This window comes from Nicotiana tabacum, chromosome 14, assembly GCF_000715075.1.
Source record: "Nicotiana tabacum cultivar K326 chromosome 14, ASM71507v2, whole genome shotgun sequence".
NCBI classification, from domain to species: Eukaryota; Viridiplantae; Streptophyta; class Magnoliopsida; order Solanales; family Solanaceae; genus Nicotiana; species Nicotiana tabacum.
In genome coordinates this window covers 86728685-86753879 of record NC_134093.1, presented here as the reverse complement: position 1 = coordinate 86753879, position 25195 = coordinate 86728685, and the positions used below count along the sequence as shown (strand labels likewise).

General features: G+C 39.9%; 1 protein-coding gene and 1 pseudogene across 2 annotated transcripts; one reads left to right on the top strand and one right to left on the bottom strand.

Moving 5' to 3' along the window:
* The first annotated feature begins 6742 nt into the window (after window positions 1-6742).
* LOC107772086 (uncharacterized) lies at window positions 6743-15743 on the top strand. Of its 2 annotated transcripts, none has more exons than XM_016591573.2 (9): window positions 6743-6951; window positions 9138-9542; window positions 9871-9952; window positions 10404-10479; window positions 11308-11388; window positions 12614-12747; window positions 14085-14334; window positions 14510-14573; window positions 14889-15743. In XM_016591573.2, the coding sequence occupies exons 2-9, from the start codon at window positions 9158-9160 to the stop codon at window positions 15422-15424; spliced, it is 1608 nt and encodes a 535-aa protein (XP_016447059.1). In that variant the 5' UTR covers window positions 6743-6951; window positions 9138-9157; the 3' UTR covers window positions 15425-15743. The 2 variants fall into 2 exon arrangements, with proteins under 2 accessions (XP_016447059.1, XP_075085826.1); XM_075229725.1 differs by having other exon boundaries at window positions 6818-6951; window positions 9868-9952.
* An 876-nt stretch (window positions 15744-16619) lies between these two features.
* On the bottom strand, window positions 16620-24966 carry LOC107772087 (nuclear matrix constituent protein 1-like; annotated as a pseudogene).
* Window positions 24967-25195: the final 229 nt, after the last annotated feature.

The window sequence follows — 25195 nt, the reverse complement described above, 5'->3', positions numbered from 1 at the left end:
GGCTAATACTACGCTATGATTCTCAACTCGTTGTCAACCAAGTCATAGGAACTTTCCAAATCAAGGAACAAAGGTTGCAAGAGTACCAGACCAAAATCTGCAAGTTGTTGCCTGAGTTCGACAAATGCCAACTCGACCAAATCCCCCGAACATAGAATACTGAGGCAGACAGCCTCACCAAATTAGCCACAGACACCAAAAACATTGCAACTGGGTACAGAAGTGTAGTCCACCTTCTCAACTCATCGATAGACCTAATCAAGGTAAGAACCATAAACCTGATTTGGGATTGGCGCAACCGTATTGTCATATATTTGCAGGACGACGTACTCCTAGGTGAGAAAAAAGAAGCCAAGAAACTGAGAATGTAAGCATCTAGGTATATCATCATCCACAATGACCTATATAAGAGAACGTACGGCGGCCCTTTAGCGAAATGCTTGGGCCCAAATCAGACGCAGCACGTTCTTGAAGAGGTCCATGAAGGCCATTACAGAGCTCATTCCGGCAATCGGGCCTTGGTTAGATGCCTCATACAGGCAGGGTATTACTGGCCCACCATGAAAAAGAGGCCGCGAATTTCGTGAAAAAATACGAGCAATGCCAAAAGTATGCCCCAATGATTCACCAAGCAGGCGAACACCTCCACTCATTCACTTCCCCTTGGCCGTTCATCAAATGGGGAATGGACATTGTAGGTCCCCTCCCGGCAGTATGAGGTAATGTACAATTCCTTTTGGTTTTGACTGAATATTTCTCTAAATGGGTAGAAGTAGGAACATTCGCCCAAATACGCGAACATGAAGTGATCGCCTTCATATGGAAAAACATCGTATGCCGATTCGGCCTCCCCAAAGAGATCAACTGCGACAACGGACCCTAATTTACTGGAAAGAAGGTTGCTGAAATTTTTGAAAAATGGCATATCAAAAGAATACTCTCAATGCCATATCATCCTGTGGGCAACGGACAAGCGAAGTCCTCTAACAAGTCTATACTGAACATCATGAAAAAAAAAACTTGAAGACGCTAAAGGGTTGTGGCCGAAAATATTACCAGAAGTACTCTAGGCCTACCGAACAACGCCGAAGACAAGCACATGAGAGACACCTTACTCATTATTCTATGGGAATGATGCAATAATACCGGTCAAAGTCAGGGAGCCCATCCTAAGATACTCCCATGAGAGTGGACCAAGGAACGATAAAAGTAGAAGGCAGGAACTCGATGAAGAGATATGGCCTACATAAGGATAATCGCCCAAAAACAACAAGCAGAACGCTATTATAACAAAAAGGAAAAGGTCAGGCCACTCAAAGTCGGGGACTACGTGCTTAAAGCTAAAACACAAGCAAGCAAAGACCCACGGGAAAGTACACTGGGAGCAAATTGGGACGGCCCGTACAAAACCACGACAACAAATAACAAAGGGTCATTCCAACTAGAAACAATGGAAGGAAAGCTACTACCAAACAATTGGAATATTACCCACCTCAAGTACTTCAAGTTTTAAGAGATAAAGCATCCTACAAGTCGTACTCTTTTCCCCTCACTTGAGTTTTGTCCAAATTGGGTTTACTCAAGGAGGTTTTTAACGAGGCGACGAAGGGGACACTTCAGGTCGAAGTACGCACAAACGGAGGCACAGGACGACTAGTTCATTGCTCGACCTCTCAAGTCTTCTCCAGGTCGACCAATGAAGGGACTAGATAAACTGGGACTGGAACGCCAACCAACACCCGAAAAAAAAAGATGTAAATTTCTCCAAATGTATGAACAAAGCACAAATGCATGAAGTTTATTTCTATTTCTCCGGATATACAACCAAGGAAATGTTGCCTTAAAGTTCACAACGTCGACAAATGCCGCACCTAGATGCATATCTTTTTAAACATAGGTTATATTCGACCTTGCTCAAATTAATACCTAACTGGCCCTCGTCCATAACTCAACATAGGTTATATTCGACCTCGCTCGAATAAATACCTAACCAGCCCTCGACCATAACTCAACATAGGTTATATTCGACCTCTCTCGAATTAACACATAACTGGCCCTCGGCCATACCTCAACATAGGTTATATTCGACCTCGCTCGAATTAACACCTAATTGGCCCTCCGCCATAACTCAACATAGGTTATATTCGACCTCGCTCGAATTAACACCTAATTGTCCCTCGGCCATAACTAAACATAGGTTATATTCGACCTCGTTCGAATTAACACCTAACTGGCCCTCGGCCATAATTAAATATAGGACATGTTCGACCTCGTTCAAACTAACATCTACTAGCCCTCGGCCATAATCAAACTTAGGTTTTTGTTCGACCCCGTTCGAACTAACACCTGCTGATCCTCGACCGTAATTAAACTTAGGATGTGTTCAACCTTATTCAAGCTAAATGATTATGGCTAAGAAAATCAAAAAGCATACAAGCGTGAACCAGAGAAAAAGAGTCAGGTGCGAGTAATAAAGTCAACATTTAATACTTAGAATATTTTTACAAAGGCGTGTAAAGACGCCTACAAATAGCGCACAAGTTTGCAGCAAAATAAATGAAGGAAAAACAAAAAATAACTATTGGTCGCCACCAGGACCATCATTGCCATCGGCTTGACCAGTTGCCCCCTCACCATCACAACCGCCCTCAGGGTACGCGTCCCCGTACCAGGCATCCTCTTCAATTTGATTCACATACGCATCTCTATCATCGTCATCGGCCTCCGGCGTAGCAGGATCATACCCACAAGCAATTCGAGCTTCACGGGCCTTAACACGAGCATCTTTAAGGAGGTCCCTAGGAACAGACCCCGCCACATGCAAATCTCAGAACACGTCCAACTGGGCCTCAACGTGAATCCATTCCTCGTACAGGACCCAGGGAACGTTTGGGAAATCTAAAGTATGAGAAGTTGACGTCCGCGCAAGCATTTAAGCCTTCTCGTCCTCTAAGGCGGCCACTTGGTCATGAAGAAGGGAGTTGTCTTTCTCCAACTCCCCAATCCTCTCATCAAGCCGCTCTTCTTTAAGCCTGACCGTCTCAGAGTCATTTTCTTGCTCAGAGCGAAGAATACGGATCACTACCTCCAAAGATTCCGCCTTCCTCAGAGCTCCCGACCGAGCAAACTCAACTTTCTTAAGGTCCTCTGCCTTCTCGGCGACCTCATCGCTTAGAGCATCAGCTCTGAATTGCCACTCCTGAAGTTGGGCGCGCAGAGAAACCACATGGGCTTGGAGGTCACCGCACTAGGCTTCGACCCCCTGCTAACCTCAAGCTCTTCCTCTTTATTTATTAGCGTCCCTCTACACTTTTTGATGACGCTCACCAGCTCGTCATCCTTTTGCTTCAGTTCATCTCGAAGAGCCTGGAAATTGCCGCTCTCACCAAACCGCCTACAAATTTTCTGGTGCTTGCGACAGTACTCGCAGTATTTTTGCTGCAACATCATAAAAATAGCCTTACGCTGCTCCTCTCTTCGGGCACTTTAAATTTCCAAGAGCACGATCTATAAAAGAAAGAAAAAGAAAACAGACAGAGTAAGAACAAAGCCTAAACATTGAGCATAATGAACAGAAGCGTCGAAAAATTTACCCTGAGAGCGAGGCTGGCTATGCTCCTCGATAAGGTAGCATCTTTCAGCTCTTGGAGAGTTCGACTCTCCACGTCGGAACAAAGGGGACCGAGGGCAAAAACCATGTTCTCAGTATCTTTTAATAAATCCCGATCCATGGGGATCGCAATAGTCTGTGTGGACCCCTCCAGTCTCACCTCCAGCTGGGTAAATCCCTCCTCCATCATCCTCATCTCGTCAGCATCGAGATCAGAACTCGTCTCGTAGCCATCCTCGGCAACGCCTTTGTCCCTCCCCTCGGCCGACAAAGAAGCATCGTTAGCCGACTGCGAAGTTGACGACCCCTCCGACCATAAATTATCAGAAGTCATAACGGCCGGCCCTTCGGCTCCTACCGCCGCAAAAGGAAGAGGTATGTCCTCAACGGCCTTCGCCGATATCGGAACATTATATGCCAGTTCGACATCGTCCTCAAGTATTATGGTCGTCGTCTCATGGATGACAAAATCATCCCTTACTGAATCCATAGCCCGGGCGACCCCATCACCATTGTCCACCGATCTTCTCTTACGGGGGACCAAATTCTCGTCGCTCGGTAATGACTCCCCCTCCTCGTCCACTAGATGGTGCAAAGGGGAAGCCGGAAGCTCCACTATCGAAATATCCGTATGCAGAGAAGAAACTGATATTGAGGCAGCAATAGATGAGGCCGACGACCGAGTAGACCTGGCCGCGGTTGAGAAAGGAATAGAAATAGATGATCGAGCAGATCTAGCCGCGGTCACAACGGGAATAGACGTCGAAGATGAGGCAACCTTCCTCTTACAAAACGCATGAGGAGGAGCCCTCGACCTCCTCAAAGATCCTCGGGGTGAAAAATAAAAAATCAAAGCAAAGTTATCATCACCACCAAGAGCAAACTACAATAAGTAGGCGACCATGAGGCCAAAACAACAAAAACATATATAGATAAACTCACTGGCCAATGAAGGAGCAGGCCCGAACTTCTTGAAAAAGCCCGACCACTCGCGAATTCCCACGATGTGAGGCAGAACCCGGCCAACCCAGTCAGAAATGTCCCCGACCAAAGGAGGGGGCGTAGTCTTGGCTGCACAAAGAAGGGATAAAATTTTAGGGCCTACGACTAAAGCAGATAGATCAAATGTTTTAACAAAAGAAGAATAGATACTCACGACTGTAGTTCCAAGTCTGAGAGAAGCCGTCCGTGTTGGCCACCATGTCTTCGGTTCTAACAAAGAAGAAGTTGTGCCAGAACTGACGATTTGCCTTGTCGTCCATCTTCACCACCAGGCGTTTGCCTCATCGATAACGAAGGTTCAACATTATCCCCCTATAGAACTAGGGGCGAAGAGATGCATCAGATGCCAGAGTGTGATCTCGACCCCGGCTAACTCCGTAAATTTAGTAAGCATCATGATGAGCTTATAGATATATGGGGCGAGTTGAGCCGGGCACACGCCATAGTAGCGACAGAATTTCTCCGCCAATGGGAGAAGAGGAAGAGCGTAGCTGACCTAGAAGGGATATGCATAGAATGCGTAATTCCCTGGGCGGTATATTTGTACCACATCACGCCCTGTTGGGACCAAATCGATGCAGGCAGGAATGTTGAATTTTGCCCTAAGCTCTGCTAAATCGGCCTCTTTCATTGCCGACTCAGAAACATCGGGCTCGTCTTCAAGCGCCTTCAAAAAATTAGACCTAACTTTCTCGTTGCGAGGAATTATTTCCTCCACCGAATGAAAGTTCTCATCTTCAATGGTGACAGAGACGCCATCAACATGAGGAGGCATAAGCACCGCCAAAGGGACAGGGTCAGTTCCCACACCGGAACCAGAGGATACATTAGCCATATTTTCGATGAGAGAAAGGATATTCAGGCAAAGAAGGATTAGAAGCAACATGAAGCACTAAGACCAGGAAAAAAGACTCACTGCAAGGGAGGAAGGAGAAGAAGTCACAAGGTTTGATGAGAAAAATATGTAAAGAACAAATGGATGCCATCACATCTCTATTTATAAGAGTTCGGGCATCAAAACCAAGAGATCATGCCATAATTACCATGGAATTGAAACGGCAACTCCAACTCCAACTGACAGTCACATGGGAAACGACGCAAAGCATCGGAAAAATACGCCATAATGACGCATGATGTCATGATGTCATTCTAGCGCAGAAATGACGCAACCCCAAAAGTTGTGACTCACAAAAGGCCACGTTGCCAGCTCGTCCCAAACTTAACTGCCCGACCCACTCGTCCACTCACCTCGACCATAACCAACAAAGCCCGCTCATCAAGGTCGTCTGAGGACGGCCTCAATAAGCGGAGGGACTAATTGTATATGTCAAAATCTACCACGGAACATTTAGGGCGAGGAAGTATTGAGGAAAAATCAGTCGAGGTCGATCAAGAAATAGCAAAGCTCGTGGTCAGGATGCCTATGATGGTCGAGGACGAGGTCCGCGGAAAGAATCGTAATGGCTAATTTTTAGAATAGGATAATAGAGGGGATATTCTAAAGAATATTCTTTGCACATGTACTATTAGGGTTTACTGGGGATATGTCCCATATAAAGAGGACAAAAGAGAAGGAAAAAGGGTATGTAATATTCAGGTGATAAGAACAGATTTCTGAAAAAGATTCTCTCTCTCTAGCAAAGATACAAACATTACCTTTTCATCAAGATTCTTATTCGTATTACTCTAGACTTTTTCATCAGATCCGAGAATAGTTCGAACATTCTAGGATTTATCTGTCACTCATCATTGTTAGGAGGAACAATCATCTAGTTCATTGTTCACCGGGTGAATCACTCCTCTTATTTACTTAAATGTCATTTATTGCTAGTTACTCCTCCATTATTGCTTATACCTTTTGGAATATTTAATGCTTGTTATTGTCAATCTCCCACTAGATCTGTCCCACATTATCCACACTTTCAGGATCCACATTTAGAGATATTATCATTAATTAGGTTTAATCCTTCATTATATAAATATAATAGTTTTAACCGCAAGTTATACTTTTTGGTCAAACACTACTTAGTCCTAAGACCAGTAAATATAAAATATATATGTTTCAAATACATATTTATCACTTTAGCTTGATATGAACACTATATGCGGGTAAACGCTCGGACTAGAGCCGCCAGACGCGACGAAAGGTTTATTGGACCCAAACTCTCAATATTTGCAGTCCAAATATCAGAATTTCGGACCCAATTCAATTTATTTGGGCCCCAAGTTCAAATTTCGTCTTTTCTCCCGTACTCGTCGTCTCGTCCTCCTCATCTGGAACGCGGATCTCTTTCTCCGGCGAATTCCTCGGCGATTTCTCTCTCCGGTGAAACCAAATCGTAAGTTCTCTTCTTCCCCCGTAGTTCCTCTCTCTCTCTCTCTCACACATACACACACACACACACACACTCTCTCTCTCTCTCTCTAGATTTCCTCTCTCTGTCTCTCATGTGGCAAAAACCCTAATCCCTTTTCTTCTTCATTTTCTCCTAATAGAATGGTTGAAAATTGTGATTAAAGCCATAATTTTCAAGTCTTTTTTCCAAATCACTTGTATTTACTCAAACAAGCGACTTTAATATCAGATTAGTATATCCAGCCTAGTGTTTGTGTTAATGTTAGTATGTTGGAGAACTCAGATATATGTCTCACAATATATTGTTTATCAAAGTATACCAAAGTGGTGGAGCCAGGAATTTATACAAGGGGATTAAAAAAAAGTTAGTATGTCACAGTTGGGATTTGAACCCATGACCTGAAGCAACTTTTGAACCCCTTAACTATTACACTTGGACTTTTCTTCATATCAAGAGGATTCAACAGCTTGTATATAACCAAAAAATATCATTTTTACCTATTTGTTCATTGTAATTTTTCGACCAATTGAGTCCTCTTCCCTCTACTTAGTTCCACCAGTGGCTACAGGTTCGAGCCCTGCGCCATGTGAACTAAACTTGGTATTTTAGTGTGAATTAAACTTGGTATTTGTGTAGATAAGGATAGAGAGGTGGGCCATTATCCCCGAGTTCCAAAGGCTGCCGTTGGTCCTAAGGGTTAGTCCTTCTTGTGTTGGATTTGAGGTTCTTGGAGCTCTACTTTGCCGAGGACGCATGTTCCGTGCTTTGAATCTTTATTACCTCTTTCCGTTTGCCTTTGGCTTAACGGACCATTATTTCTTACTCCCTCTGTCCCAATTTATGGGAAGGTGTTTTCTAGCACAGAGTTTAAGGAAGTAAGAAAGATTTTTGAAACTTGTGGTATGGAAGTTCTTGATGATAGAGGTGATCTTGATCTTAAAGATGAATATTAGTGTATGAAAAGGCCTTTTTCTTAGTTTACTTTAGAAAAAAAAGCTTGTTTCATTATTGCGCCCTTGGCTATAGTACTTGTTATCTTGTTAAAATGAGATTTCTAGCTTAGTTTGAAAAAGAGTTGATTAGTTCCCGAACATATGATTATTGTTTTATTCTGAGAAAGGTAACAAGTTTTATATATAAAGAAAGGCGCACTACACAAGTTGTGGAGTCACCAAAATTACAAAGCAAAATAAAGTAAAAACAAAAGTTCCTAGGTGTATATCATGATACAGATAATCTAGTACATCAAAATAGATTCAATATCTTCTAAGAAACCTTGTTTAGACCAAAATAATGAAGGAGTAAGCTGTTTATCTTCATCTTTTGGATGAGACTGTATTTGTCTTCAAAGCATCTTTGATTCCTCTCATTCCAAACTGTCCACCAAATGCATGCTGGGACAATCCTCCATCTCTTCTTCTTACTGGATAGGTTACCCTCCCTACTCCAACTCTTTTAACACATCAACTATTCTTCCTGGCGTCACCCACCTAATTCCCCTCAGGTTGATAAAGATTTTCCAAAGCTGATCTCCAATTGCGGTGTAAATTGTCTCTGCCTTTTCTCCACATTAGTAACATTGGAACATAACTGGTAGCCCCCTTTAACCAAATTATCTTGTGTCAAGACTGCCTGTTTTGCCAAAAGCTAAGTGAAACATGACTTTCCAAATCATCTTCCATGGCCAACACCCTACCTGATTATTTGAAATGTTGTATTCTTCTCTATAAGCTGACTTAACAGAAAATACACCTTTACTGTCCCTTTGCCACTCCATGCAATCCTTATCAGTGGTAGTACTTCTGAACTGTGCCAACAGACTGAAAACTCTAATATTCTATCAAGCTCCCAGTCATTTAATAACCTTCTGAACATATGATTATTTTCTGCGGAAGGATATAATATTTCAGAGGAAGAGATTGTAAACATGTTACATTTTGATGCAACATTCTAATTCAGTTCTATCTTATGCAATAGGGTGGATGATCACAAAATTGGCACTCAATACACAATAATATCCTGATTTGGCAACTATGCTTGTGCAGAATTTTAAATTAACTTCAATGCTGAATGCAAATATTATTATTTTCTTTTTTAAGTTTATTTGAAGAGATCTGTTGAGCTAAAGACTAGTAACCATGAAGTTTAATTATAGATTGTTTTTTCAGCCTATAGGAATTTCACTTGCATGGGGACTGAGGATTCAAACAACCTCCCTGCATCTGATAATCTTGAAAGAGGAACTAAAAATAATGAAGATGGTGCAAATGGAGAGAGTTCCGAAACCACTGATTATGCTGTTGGGGAAAGCAAGGAACCTTTACAGGATAGTGATAGTGACATGGATTTGGAGAGTGACCCAGGCTCACAAGTTGGTGTTAAGTTGACTGAAACACTCACTCAAGTTGGCGTTGAGTTGACTGAAACCGTTGCGATAACAGAGAATCTAACTTCCATCAACTCTGTAATACATGCCGAAAATGGACATCTAAGTTTGCAAGACGAGAGCAATAATAGCAGTCATAAAGTGGATCAATATCTTGTGAGCACTCAGGAGATTGTTGGTTCCAAATGTACGTTGTTTCTTTGATATTTTCTGTTCTATTCTTGCCCAATTGGTATAGTATTTTATGTTTCCTAATTGCCTTAGGAATGGTCCAGACTTGTTCAAAACAAGTTACATGCTTGTGACCCACAACAACTAATAGGGCCAACATTTTAGAACTACTATTTTGATTTTTGCAACTACATACTTTCCTGGAATTAAGCAAGAAATCTTTATGCCTACAACTCCATTTTATTTGTGTCAAGTTTGTGTGTTTTTAATAAATATTATTATTGTTTTTGTTTTGACCCTATTTGTTGAGATAGATTTCTCTAAATGTGGACCTTTATTAGCAGGCTTATCCGGAGTTAAGAGACCTCGAGCAACTCCTGATGTTGAGCAACCGTCAGTGCATATCATTTATAATTCCTTGACAAGGTTTGACAAAAGTTCCCATGTTCTTTTATATTCTTCCATATCTACTTTAAGATTATGTTTATTTGGACTTTTGGAGTGACAAGGGGAAGTACATGAGGAGGGGTAAGGATCATTTGTCTTGTTTGGTTCACAACTGAACGAGGATTGAATGGAATTGTGTTCCCCTAGATGTCAACTTTTATAACCTGTTTAAAATGGCACAAGAGGAAGTACACTCATAATTTTCTTCCTCTTGTACAAGAGGTGGTTAAATACTAAACATAGGGAATTAATTCAATCATTTTACCTATAAAAAAAATAAAAATAAATCAGTTTCCCCTTTTCACCACTCTTCTTTTTCCTTTGTTTAACCAAATGTAGTAGTTATCCGTTTTTATCATTACACGGATACTTTTAGTAAAATTGCCATCCTTGTATTTCTCGATCCTGATGGGTTAACCTTGTGTTACAGAAAGAGCAGAAAGATGCTTGAGGGGCTGCTACAACAATGGTCAGAGTGGCATGCCAAACATTGCTCTTCAGCTCATGTAAGCCTTTCATGTCTCCTTTTTTTTTTTGGTTATAACTGTGGTGTCCAAGCGAGCTTGTGCACTCCTTGCCTAGTGCTTCTGTCTTTGCTAGGATTTGAACCCAGGTCTCCAAGGTTTGTATCCACTTCATTGACCATTAGGTCACACCCTTGGGTGCTCATGTAAGCCTTTCATTTTTTATTGCTAGTTGTAGAGCAGAAGGGGAAGGGAAATTTTGAAATGAAAATTGTTGAACAATAAGGCATCTCAGTTGAATTAATAAATTCTATTAGTTAGATTTTTGTCCTGATTTGCAACTCATGTTCCATTTCTTTTGCCGTAAGTGGAAATCGGTTAGAAGTTTTTTGAACTCAAAAGCTGAGAGCAGGGCATGCACATGCGCTGTTGAATATAACTAAGATCTTTATATGTCTGTTTTCAAGTGTAAGAGATAATATTACGTTAACATTGTCGGAATATGTCTTGATTCTTTTCCATTGAATAATTAGTGATTATTGGGATTGCCCAAGTTAAGAGAGCATGATCCACTGGGTTATCAGAAAAGAGAGCGTGATCCACTGTCCAGATTTTGCACGGAGGTCGAAGTTAGTTGGCATTTTGATGTGTGTTAAGAATGGTCAAACATCTGCTATTTGCTTCTCTGGCATCATTTATGCATTATTTTTATTTTAACTATTCCTAATACCGTTTACTATTTTGTGTTATGTAACAGCTGACAATGAGTCTAACCTTTTGTGTTATGATTAGTAAGGGTTTTTTTGGTAAACTTCACTGTCTCCGTAGGTTTCATCTTGAGAGTGCTGAGCCTTGTTTATTTGATATCAGGATTCAAAAGAAGTTGTTGAATCTGGTGAGGAGACGTACTTTCCTGCTCTTCATGTTGGTCTGGAGAAATCTTCTGCAGTGGTATATTTCTATCACTGCTACATGTACAAATTCAAATTTTCTGTTGAGCTATTGTTACCACTGTATTTGAGGATCTTTTTAAAAAAAGTAAACCGAAGACATTTGCCTCCGCTTATTTGCATACTATTTTATACTTAACGTGTAAAAGGTGCATGTATTCTCATCAGCCACCAGGGTTTTCCAAAGGAATAGACAAATCGAATCTAATCGACTGATTGGATTTTGCACATTGCATTTTTTTTGTTAGTGAGTGGATAAATAGGGGAAGAACCAGAATATATACCTTCCCCACCCCTGTCCCCCACTCCCTGAAAAAAAGAAAGAAATAAAGATAAAGGAAGCAAATATTAGAACCATTCAAGTAATTGTTTCCAAGAAGATCTGGAACTGGCTTTATGGGGATAAGTTATTCTCTTGGTTAAATTGCTATTATTCAGTATATTTGTTATTATCTATGTTTAAAATTTAGAATTTAAACGTTTTGAGTGTTATCTAAATACTATATTTCTGTAACCATAATTGTTTGTGATGGCAAAATAAAATGACTCTTTGTAGACTACCATGTCAAAATGACCTTTTATTTTGAATCACGTAATTGACTTTGTTGCTTACAAATAAGTGAATAACTACCAATGTTTCAAAGGCTTGCTTGGGTGCGGTTCAGCTCTGAAGCTAAGGGTAAAACACGGGGTTATCGACACCCATTAATATCATCTTATCTTCAAAAAAATGTGAACTCGTTGAGGCGCTCAATCTTAAAATTAATGCTCTTGACGTTTGCTTTTGGATTATGGTGTAAATTTATGGATGTCTATAAGTGACATAAATTTTGCTTGCAAAAACTTGTTGATTATGCAATTTTATTGACCTGTTAGAAATGAAGTTTTGCGTTGAGGAATTGTTACTTGCTAATTTTAATTTTAATATTATTAGATAACATTCTTATATTTTATGCTCTGATTGAGTCAAGACACGTAAAAATTATTTGATTGTCTAGGGAGTTCGAATGTTTAACTTTGCCGTCCAAGTCTTTCATATTTTAAATTCTTATCTGAAAGATGTGTTTGTCTTGCACACCCCCGATCCTCTCATGGTAGCTGTTGTATCTACCCATATGGCATTGCTGCTTCAAATCTTGGGAAGAGTTGTATTGTAATTAGACTATCTCAGACTGCCTGGCATTTACTTTTTCTCAAGAGGCTAAAAAGTACTATTTTCTGTTAAGACTTATTGGGTAGACAAACAAGCAAGGAACAACAAAAGCGAGTTTATTCCATTGGACGGCAACTCTGTCCCGCTATATGATCGCGGATATTCATTTGCATTGACTGCAACTGATGGTTCAAGCAATGTGGAAGCGTAAGTTATAGTTAAATTCTTGTTTGGCAGTAAGTTCATTCCTAGAACATTTATCTTATAATCTTTCAGTTGTTAGTTTGGAGTACTATATGGATGAATTAAAATGCACGCCGCGATGCCGTGCTATTTCAAAAATCATGGATATTTTAGGCTTTCAAATATATATATATATATATATTGGGACTTGGTTAACCGTGACTGGTATATTTCAAAGATTTTCCTAGGCTGATGTGGTAATGGAGTTTTCACGCGTAGTTCTGCTTAGAGAGCTGTTAGGCAGTTGGTCTCTATGCAGCCTTATAATTTCCGTTCCTCTTTTTCATTTCCTTCCATCTCTTAATTGAATCTTCCTCCCTTTCTTTTCCTTCCTGTTGTAATTGTCTTGAACTTTACCTTTTGTGAGTCAGATGTATCATCCTCGTCCTGTCATCTTGTTAATCTCCGACATGATGACATCTAGAGGTTGCAGTTTGATTATTCTTCAATGTCAGACAGTGGCATGTGTTGCCAGCTCCTGTGTAAGATTCATGAAAATCAATATCTATTGTAGCCTGTGTCGGCTGGAACGTGTCCCAGTTTAGTATCATGTCATTCTTTGCATTTGGAATATTTATCTGATATTATGTTATGTCAGTATTTCCACTTTAAAAGTTCATTTGGCCCAGGAGATTGCGTTGGAACACTTCTTTTGGGTTGTTTTATGATAGTAGTTTTCTTCGACAATGTTGAGATTATGCCTATAGATATCGTTGTTTGCAATTCCTCTTAAGCGTACAGAAGCATCCCAAAAGTTCATTATGCCTACAGAAGCATCCCTAAAGAAGATCTGGAGAGCTATTCCTCTTAGCATAGCTTGGACTATATGGAAAGAAAGAAATAATAGGTGTTTTGAAGCAAGAAGGAGCAGCTGCATCTGTGAAATATAGTTATTTGCATTATTTGTACTAATGGAAAGATGGAAATGTTATGAATTTACATAACATGCTGGACATGCTAGACTGCTTAGGATCATAATGTTTTTAAGCTAGCAGTATTTTCACAATTCACAATATCAGCTCGATACTTTTTTTTAATAAAATCTTCACCTTATCAAAAAAAAAAAAAAAAAAAAAAAAAATCCTTGTTTGCAATTTTAATGGCACAGTTGTGTCCTTCAATGATCTCTGTTCTCTGCTTATATTCTTAGTCCTAAAAGAAAAGGCAATACGACCGTAGGAAGTATGTAGGATCCTGTTGACGAGATATTTGAATATGGCGTTTTCTTGGTGACAAGAATTTGTACTTGTTTGTGTGATTTTTTAGGCAAATAATATCTTATGATGTCTTTTGCATTGCAGTGGAATTGAAATGGTTGATAGTTCGCGATGTTTCAATTGTGGTTCATATGGCCACTCTTTGAAAGATTGCCCTAAGCCTCGTGACAATGCAGCTGTAAATATTGCTCGTAAACAACACAAGTCCAGAAGGAATCAAAGTGCCAGTTCCCGCAATCCAACTCGATATTATCAAGATTCTCCAAAGGGGAAGTATGACGGTTTAAGACCAGGTGTCCTGGAGCCTGAAACACAAAAACTTCTGGGCCTTGGGGTGAGATAGACCATGTTATGACTTGGCTTTCTCACATGAAAACTGATTTTATGTGGTCTTAACTGTTTAAAGTTTTCTATCCAGTGCAATTCATTCTAGTAATGGAAGAGGTAAGACACTGGTGTTGCGATATGCTTCATTTTTATCAACAGTCTTTTCCTTTTTCATTTTTCAGGAGCTTGATCCACCTCCCTGGATTAATAGAATGAGGGAAATGGGATATCCACCAGGATATTTGGGTAAATATACATGTCCTCATTAGTTTATTGGATATCTGTTTGTATTCTGTTGGTAATCCAAATTATATTTATGGCAGTTTTTTGTCAAGGTAGTACCGGACCTGGTTAAACATTTGCCTTTTAACCAATTTAGTAGGCTAGGCCCGAACCACTCAGCCAACTCTTTCTTACCATACTTCTGTTGATCTTTTTTCTTCAGATTTTTGGACACAAACTTTATTTGGTTTTGCTTCAAGAGTAATGCATGCTGTCCTCAAATTACTTAACAGCTGTTGCCAAATCTACTGACTGTTCTGTAATTTTTGACCTTTTTAGATCCAGACGACGAAGATCTACCCTCTGGAATCACAATATTTGCAGATGAGGAAAAGAAGGAAGAAACAGAGGAAGGGGAAATCCTTGATAAAAGCTTCCCTAATCCGCCTAGGAAGATGAGTGTTGATTTTCCTGGTGTAAATGCGCCAATACCTGAACATGCTGATGAAAGACGCTGGGCGCCTGGATCTTCGAGTTCGAGTCTTTCAAGAAGTCATTCATACAATCGATATAACCATACACCAGACCCTATCAACAGAGGGCATTATCATGAGCGACGTTGGTCTAGGGATTTTGAAGATGATGGACCTCCTGGTTGCGATCCTGGAACTAGCCCCTCGTTGTCAGGCTATTCTTACAGATATGGGGCGTATGACTCGCATTATTCATCTATTAGCCCAAGGGATAGTGCCTCAATGCCAAGAAGCCCTAGTTTTGGAAGATCCTCGTCAGATAGAGGTAGAAGAAGCCCACTTGTCAATGATGGTACTACAAACCATAGTTTCCATGGTTTGTACTATACATCTCCTAGATAGACTTCCTAGACAATCTTATAAAGTGGAGGATCTAACCTCTGATTCAGCATTCTCTTTGCCATTGCGTACGATTTTCCCATCATGAAGACTTATGGCATGTGAAGACTCTGTATTCCGATTCAACAAAGTGAAATATTGTACATAAGCTAGATCTGAATGAGATTTGGTGGATATGCGAGTTAACAAATTTTTGTAGGAGTTCAGTAAGCTTAGTAACTCCTGATTTTTGATGTGTATTGTAAAATAGTGGTAGCTTGATTGAAGTTGACAAATCCTGCAGTCTCGTAATGATCCAGTATATGTCTGCCTGCTTGGTTAACTACTATTTAGTTGTAATTTTTGCAGTTTAGGAGGTTTACAATTGTTTAGTAATGCAGTACATAAAACTGGCTTATACATCAGGGGAAACACCACTGAACTTTATTGAATCTCCCGGAAGTAACAGAAAAGATACTGCTCTTATAAGCTCATCAATTTTGTTCTCAGTGCATGTGTTTTATCATATTTCTAGTAAACTTGTTTAGTGTTCGAATCCTCTTTGATAGATTCACGAGGTTCCTAATAGCACCAATAAAAGGAGACAGAACGAGCATATATGCATATTTTGTATTGTTGAGACTTGAAGGTGTAGAAAACTAAGAAGAGTTGGAACATATCTAATCACTTTAACCTTTCCTTTTTTTCAACAACGACAAACCCAGTGAGCACCTACAACATATTTTGTAGTGTGTGCAGACCTTACCCCTATCTTACGAAGGTAGAGGCTGTTTTCGATTAAGCTTTTCTTTAATCGTTTTGGGAAATCTCAAGGTGACGAAAGACGTTAACATGAGTCTCGGCTGATTACTTGGTCATGTCTATTCAAGTAAAATCCAAGTTTGTCGTTTGATTGCAATTTGTAGCTATGAGGCTCCAATTAACGTCTCCAATTAACGTATAATATATCATAAGCAATTTCTTTTGTTCAACTTAATCATCCAATATCTAGAGCTCATTGGTTCAACTAATTCAAATTTGTACCATATAGGCAGAATATTTGACACTTCACTTCCAACCAAAAGATTCTTTATTCCCAAAGTTTAAACCAAGACCTCTGACTGTAGGAAAGGTGGTATGATAACCATTGACTCGTCTCATATTCAATTCTTCTGTCTGTAAGTGGCAATAACGCAGATACAATGAAACAATTAAGTCATTTTAGCAATGTTTCAATGACATTAAGTACTGGAAGTCTAGTGTTACAATGGTTAAGTCGTGATACCACGATATTATGGACACTACGATGGTTAAACAATATGCAAGCACCTGACATCCTAATCACAAGCATTAAAAGCCTACCACAACAATCCCGATCTGAACTGACTTCTGTTTTAACTTCATTTCCAGAAGAATACACACACCACTAGACAAACTCTAAAAGCATGAAACTATTCTAAAAGTAGCAAAGGAAATGGAATAGTTGTCAATATGCCTAGAAAAATTCTCTCGAGCATGCAACCAAAGCGCACTGTCATTTTGGCCTTCACTATGTGGTGATGAAAGTCCAAATCTTCTTCCCTATAGAGACTTCACCGGGATGTTGAACCTCTTCCTCCTCGTTATCTTCTTCGTTCTTACCATCATCATCCTCATCCTGTTTATCTTTGTGTTCCTCATCGTACACACTGTAACCTGAGGGTCCTTCAGGTGTTCCATTCACTTCTTCACTCAGTCCCGTATCATCTACCAATTCATCAGCTATATCAGCACTGTGTGCCTGATTGTCTGCTGCACCCTTCAACTGCCAGACAAATAATAGCAAAACTTAAGATAGTTCAATTTAGAGACATGTTATGTATGGATTAGTAATGTTGCGACTTTAATGCAGAGATTAGTAGTGCCCAAAGACTATACTGATACTTCTTGTAGGATGTTTGGTTTGATATGTTACAAATTAGTGCACAATGTATAATTTAAAATGTGTTTGCTTTTCAAGTAAAATAAAAGTTAGTTTACCATTATGTATTGCCGTCTTAACGTGTGTAATCCATCTATTATTAATATCCAGATTCTTATTTCACATTCTATCCCACATAAAATAATACATAGATTTCCGCATAACTTATGCAAGCATTATTTGCTACGAAAACAAAAATAGCAAGCAAACATTTTATAATATAATGCTGTATTTTATTGGAGATTATATCTCCTTACTACACCAACCAAACGACCCCACTGAAACAGTTGTAGCCAGAAAAATGTATTTGAATATTTCATTAGAGTAAAAGATCCAGTTTAATAATTTGCACCCCTTTCCCGGACCCTGCGTAAACGCGGGATGCCTTGTGCACCGGGCTACCCTACGCACCTGTGCTGTTGCGGGTTAATATCCGGGGGAAAGAGGTGCCAGGGAACAAAATAAAGTATGATAAACAAAAATAGTAGGGGTGAGATAATGGACATTTGTACATCAGACGGGGCAGGAGAATAGAGTGTATACTTACAGGGCTATCGGCTACAGTGGGAAGACCCGCACCCGAGTTTCTGAGTTCTCCATTATCTCCACTGCTGACCTCTGCAGGAGCTGCTGGTGCAGCATTGGAATCCAAAGTTTCTTCCTGAGATTTTGAGATCAGCTCTGGCAAAGATCCATTAGCCGTTGCCGCAGCCGCACTGATGGTAAAAATGTTAAGTCAAACACCATTAGCTGTCAAACAACACCTGCCCAGCCCCCATAGAGAGTGAGGAAGGTGGGGAAGGAGCAACAGAGACGAAAAATCTACCACGAAAAGAGAAGCAGTTAGAGAGTTGGTCATCTCCTTCCAAAGTTAGAGTTTCATGAGACCTAAAATCTTTATTGGATGACCGACAGACCACCCAATCGTCTCTCAAGCACGAGGATGATGCTGGTGATCAATCTAGTTCCTAGTCCCTTTGAGTAGACACCATTAAACAAGACTTTGGTACTAGTCCCAATAAGGCCAGTACCACTCTGACATCAGGTGATTACAGGACTACGACTGTGAAGTACCTATTACCAAATTTTGAAATCCGTTTGGTACTGGTCTGCATACAATCCCAAGCAAACCAGGGTTGGTCTGCATGTTCTACTTAATCAAATTAAATTGAGTTTACAGAAATACATGGGTCATAAAAAGAAAGCATTGAAATTTCACAACCTCTTCCTTCCGGTAAAAGAAACCTCTTTAGATCTCTAGTAAACTGAATCAAGCTGTCTGCTGTCCGGAGTACATGATCAGCTATAATTTATTTTTGATCGGTAGTAAATGATTAGCTGTATTCTTCATTCAAAACCTAAAACTTTTACTTCAGAGAAGAAAATGTTCAGGGAAAGAGAATTCTTAGGGTACTGATAGCATCACGCTAACCTAAGACCAATGTTCATCACATGGAGGTTGCCACTCTTGAAGTACAAGGACGAGGATGGAACTCTGAAATGAGTAATTTCAAATTCCAGAACTCGTTTAGTAAAAGTGCATCCAAACTTAAGCATTCAACTGTCACTCATAGCCCTTAAGAACCCAATATTTCTAAATGTCCACACGCAACCTTATCCAAGAGACTTAAGGGCCTCAGAAGTGAATCGGTTTGACTTCCAGTAGCCATGGAAGTACCACGGTACCCACGCCTTTGAGGTTAACAACCTTCCTGAAAATATAGAGGCCAAGCTTAAGCATTTCAGTTTCCCCATTAATTCTCGGCTTTTACCAATTGGTTGTGGCAGTGAAGGAGGGCTAGGGAAGGCGAGGTTTGTTTCTTTCCTCCAGAAACATGCCCTTCTAAATGATTCTTAAATTTCTTTTTGCATGTCAGATTCTATTTTATTTTTGTGTGTGATTTTTTTTTTTTGGGGGGGGGCTGACTTTGTATTTAACATTTAAAGATAGATCTTGTGTATAGTCTCTGCATTACAGTTCATTTTGTCTACACAATACGACAAAATTCAGAAATCAAAAACCATAAAGGGATTTACCTTTTGGGACGGCGGAGATTATATCTTCTTTCACCAAGAACCTGCACAGATGGGGCAGCCTTTTGTCTCCTCTTCCTCCGACTGCTGGCCGTCACACTATCTGACTGTCCATCACTATGATTTCCATCAAATTCACTTGCCGTTCCCTGCGATGTATGGATGCGAGTACGCTTTCTGGTGTTACTTGGTGCTTCCCCCAAAAGACTAGATTCTTTCTGGCTCTCCTCATTTATATTAATAGAGTTCTCCAAACCTCCATTCACGTGCGTATTCTCAGTCTCCTTAAGATTTTTTCCAAGGATAGTTTTTGCACTTGCAGCTTTTGCCTTAGTTGGACCTGTCTTACCATTTTTACCACGTCCTTTCCTGACAGGTCTGCGCTGACCAGCATTCATGTGGGACTGCTCAGAGTCTTCCCGAATATCTTGGCCAGCTTCCACCTCTCTAATGCTGTTATCACTTTGATGTCTCTGGTCATCACACGTGTCATTGATGGAAACAGCCCGATCTGGTTGATCGTCGTCTTTCGACAGTCCATCAGGGAATTCACCAACCAATTTCTCTGCCAGAGAAGATCCACCAATGAGACCTTGAGATGCAGGATGCTCAATCCTCTTACCTGGTGAGAATAAGAGAAGCTTTGATGTACATTTTCGAAGCCAGGACATGGTTCCAGCAGAAGCAGTAGATCCTGAATTAAGAGCACCAGGGGACAACTCGTTGTTAGCACTTCCAGGTGAGCACTGGAGACCATCCTTTAAATATTCCTGTGCAATACGCAAGGGAGGGGCCTCGAAATTCTCCACATCATGTAGAGCTTGAAGGTCAGAAAGCTCAAATAGACGAATTCCCTCTCCACATGAGCTGCAACTCTCCTGCTTTTTGACAAAAGCAATGAACCTCGCTCTTTCCTTTGCAAAAGCTTCCCTTTGATCCTTCAACTTCCCGCTTAAACCATCAAGCACGTCGATATCTTTTTTCATCTCTAACTGTTGTTCTTGAAGATGCATCTTGTTTACAGAAATTTCCTGTTTTTCTTTCTCCAGCCTAACTCTTTCAGACTTCATCTCTTCCATTTCCTTACGGGCAACTTCCCTTAAATAGTTAACATTGCTAAGTTCCCTCTGCCTCTCTTCCTCAAAGAGTTTCTCCCGCTCATGCAGCGCAGACTCCATTTCCTCCTGCTTCCGCAGCATTTCACTCTCAAGTTCTCATTTTTGTCTTTCAGAATCGTGAAGCATTTGCATTTTCTCACTTTGAGTTTTCTCAGCTAATACTGACCTCTCATGATCCATAGTAGCTGCAAATGTCTCTTGCGCCACTTTAAGGGCTTCCAACTCTCTCTGAACATAATTTTCTGTTTCCAACTTCTCCTTGCTCAACCTTTCCTCCTCAGTGTGCCGCAGTTTTTCAAAATTCCTTGTCAATTCATTAACTTCCTTCAACTCCTTCTTGATCACAGATCTTTTCTCATCCAGCTCTTCCCATTCTTTCTCAAATCTCTCTTTTTCCTGCTTTAAATCCTCAGCTTCCTTCAGAAGATTTTCTCGTAGAAGTCTACAATTGTCTGTCTCCTGCTTCAGTTCTGAAAGAAGGCGAGCATGTTCCATTTTCTCATCTTCGGTTACTTTAAGCTGTTCCATTTCCTCATTGATCTTGAGCTGTTGTTTTTCGAGTTCAGCTCTTTCATTCTCAAGATCAGCCCTTAAAGCCAGTAAACTCTCCTTCTCAGTAAATATCAGCTTCTTTTCAGTTTCCACTTCTTTCTCATCAGTTTTCAGAGACTTTTCTCTTCCCTTCAATGCTTTCAGCTTCAATTCAAGATCCTTCTCCTTCTCTTTCATTTTGTCATTTCTCTTTTCAAGTGCCTGTTCTCGTTTTTTGAGTTTCTCTTCAATGTGATTAACTTCAGCTTCCTTCTTCTCCAGTTCAATCACCTTGCTTTTCAGTTCCTCGTCCAGTGATGTCCGCCTTTGCCTCATTTCCAGTTCAAACTCCTCTTCCTTTGATTGCAGGATAGCTCGGTGTTCATCCATTAGCTTTTGTATCTCTTCCTGGTAATTTCCAATAACAAGGATAAGTATACAGTAAGTACGATAGTCCTATCAATAATTGAAATACTTGACATCTCTTTTTTCAAGTTTATTACTCTTCCTCGGAAACAAAAGACTTTAAAGGGACAATAGGAGCAAAACAGAGAACTGACAACCAGAGATAATGTGAGGCGGAGAAATTTTTAGAGGAGTACTCTAGATTTTTGACAACCGAGAACTTGGTGGATAATGTATCTGCCCCTCTACCCTACTCCACTTACATACCAGGCTATCTGTGTCACGGTTCAAACTCATGACGTGCACCTAACCCACACACACATCACGCACTGTGCACTTACTACTAGACCAAAGCCCTGGGACAAGAGTACTCCAAATATTGGAAGGGGTATAAATAAGAAATTTTTAAATAAGAGTAAGAGAAGATGACATGGCTTAATCCGGTAAAGAAATTGACTCGAGAGGAGGAGGGACTGTCCTCATAAATATCAATCACAAATACAAAATAATAAATCACTAATAAATGCAGGTACTCACTCTCTCTTTTGCATTTAGCTTTTCCTGTAGTTCATCTAATTCTTTCTCTTTTATCTCCAGGCTCTTTTTCACATCCTCAAGTTCCTGCATCAAATGGAGAACTAGCAAACATAAAGATCAAAATACACATTAGCTACTCTATTGGAGAAATCAAAGGAAACTTGCCTTCTCCTTATGAGCAACACTAGCTAGTCGGCTGCTCATATCATCTTCTTTCTTCCTCAAAACTGAGTTAGCTATGTCAATTTTCCTCGACTCAGCTTCAAGGTCATTCTGCTTCTGTATCAAAACGCTATCGTTCTCACTTGCTCGTTGCTCTCTTTGGTTAAGCAGTGTTCGAGCATCAGCAAGCCTCTCCTCTCCTTCCTTTAGTTTTCTTTCCCATTCTCGCAACTCTTCTCTGTGTTTAGATAGAGCACTCTCATGAGCTTCACGCCTGAGATGACAAGGGAAAAAAACACTGTTACTGTCAATGGATTCTATCGCATCACTTTCATCATTCAAAACTGTGAACATCAAACCGATGAAGTTGCATAGAGAAATGAGGGAAAATATTAGTGTTCAAAGGAACATACTCGGTATTGAAAGAGGACCGTTCTCTTCTAAGTGCATTTTCTTGAGCCTTAGAATCACATAGTTTACTCTCAACATCTGAACTTTTTCTATTCACCTCAGCGATCTTGGCATCAGCTGCACGCAATTTCAATTCTAGTTGTAGTGAATTCTCTTCAACACTAGTAGCCAATGCAGTTGCCTCTTTTAATTTTGAATCAGCTGTATATTTAGTCTCTGCATACTCCGAGCGCATCTCACGCAGTTCCTTCTCTAGCTGCACCAACGATTAAGATATTAAAAAGCAATACAGTGGGCTAGTATCATCATAAAACTGAACAAGAGTGCCAAGAACCTTCGCTTTAAGAAGCACATGTAAAACCTCATCAGAAACTTTGTTAAAAAGTTGAAATTTATAGGACACATTCCTAAAGGGGATCCAGATCAATATTCATACAGGAAAATCGAGCAAGTTCACCACATAAAAGGCATGGAAATCAAGAAAATTACCTCCTAGTGCCTTCTGTAACTTGGAATTTTAGATGTTTTGGATCCTCTTTGATCATTACATGACAAAAATCAATTGCATCATACCAGAAGTCAAGGTAAATGTTCATCTGACAGATTTGCACTACTTGGAAGTATTCCAGATAAACATGTGTAGCTCTCGTACATTTGCAGATTTGCTTTTATCAGTGAATGGAAGAAAAAGGTTAACTCATGTTGTGCCCATATGGAGCAGAAGGCTAAGTCTGGTATTCCAGCACATATGCGGAGTTTGTCTGCTCGGTAGTTAACATACTGCATGGTCATAACTGGTACATATGCTATAAATCATTATATTAATCCGTGATAACAAACACTGGTGATGTTCTAAAGCACATGAGATGGAATGTAGGAGGGTAGTATACTGCTGCCTAAAGGAAAAGAGACGGAAATAATTTTTCTACGATTATTTTACCAACCAGGAGTCTACAGTTAAGCTGGCATTACTTCCAAGGCTTTCAAGGCAAAGCTAACAAACATTATTGTCTCCTAGCAACAGATACCGGTTTTTAATTAGTTTTTTCCTGAGAGTAACTAATCATGTTAGCTTGCTAATCATACATTTCGTGAAAGAACAATGGATCAGAAAACATGGTAGCCTAATGAAGAAGTAGAAGTGTACCTCAAGCACGCATTGCTTCTCAACGCCCAACGCATTCCTCAAATTCTCCTCCCGTTTCTCCACTTCAGATAGAGCAATTGAGTAAGCGTTTTGTTCTCTTCTATAGTCCTCTTTTGCTTTATCTAGGGCTTGCTTAATTTCTTCATACTTAGCTACAGAAAAAACGAAGCAGTCAAACAAAATCCTTGTTAACTGACTTGAAACTCAAGAGAAGTAACTCCCATGGCACAGCATATATATACTGAAAAAAACTAACATATACATCAAGCATAGAAGCAGCAAGTGCTAGCACATTTTATCCTTTATCACTGGCAAGATCACCCCCCCCCCCCCCTTCTATCGGTGGGCTGGGAAATTAAGATGGGTTAAACCATTTATTGCAAATACAACTTACATTTTTTTTTTTGACAATGCAAATACAACCTACATGAATTATCTATATGCAAAAGCACGATACGTTCACTGTTCCTTGAGCCGAGGGTCTATCGGAAACAGTCTCTCTACCTTCACAAGGTAGAGATAGAGGTAAGGTCCGCGTACACAAGCATGATACCAGATATAGAAACAAAATCTCAGGGCAGCATAATAGATTGATGAACTCATAAACAGCATAAGATGTCTTACTGTTGCCTAAACTGAGATGTCAAAACAGTATCCACAAGTTAGATTTCACAACATCAGCTCCACTTGCAAGAAACGAGTTCCAAATTGTCATCAGTACAAGTAAGATTCTTGATTGTTTAGATTCAAAAATAACCTTTTTTTATATTGAAAAAAACTCCTCTGCGGGCTTCTGGCCCAACTCCAGTTGTCCCAAACTACTTTCTACCCTAGCATATAACAAACAAACACACCCCAAATTCTTGCAAGATCCATGTACAAAGTACAAAATATAATTCTTCATAATTTTATAATACCAAGCAAACTAAACAAATACTAACAAACCTCTTTCTTCTTACATAGTCTAAACCCAAGAAAACTAAAGTACCAAAGAGCAAAACAATCATATTCTATAAATAATAAAAAAAAACTATAAAATACAAGTGGGGGTTAGTAAATTAACCTCATTTTCAAGATTTGAGAGCTTCTCAAGAATCACTTGTTTGTCCATAGTATCATCACAATCTTGGCTTAAGAAAACACCCTTTTGTGCAGAACCCATAAAGCCAACATCTTTACCCTTTGAAACTGCCCTATTTGCCGGATCGGTTCTTGGTGTCAAAGTCCAGCCGGAGAAAATCTTTCTCGGCGGAGTAGACATTTGGAAAATTACCCAAAAGGGACTCTTTCTTTTTCTCAAGAATTGGCAAAATTACAGATCAAAGATTTGAACTTTATGAGAAGAAAAAATTAGTGGGTTTCACGATAAGGGAATAAAAAAGCAGAAAAATATAAGGGAATTTTTGAAAACCCTCGCCGGAGTTCTTGAACCACCTACCCCCTTATGAAAAATCTTTATCGTAACCCAACTTCTCAGTTTTGTTTGTTTT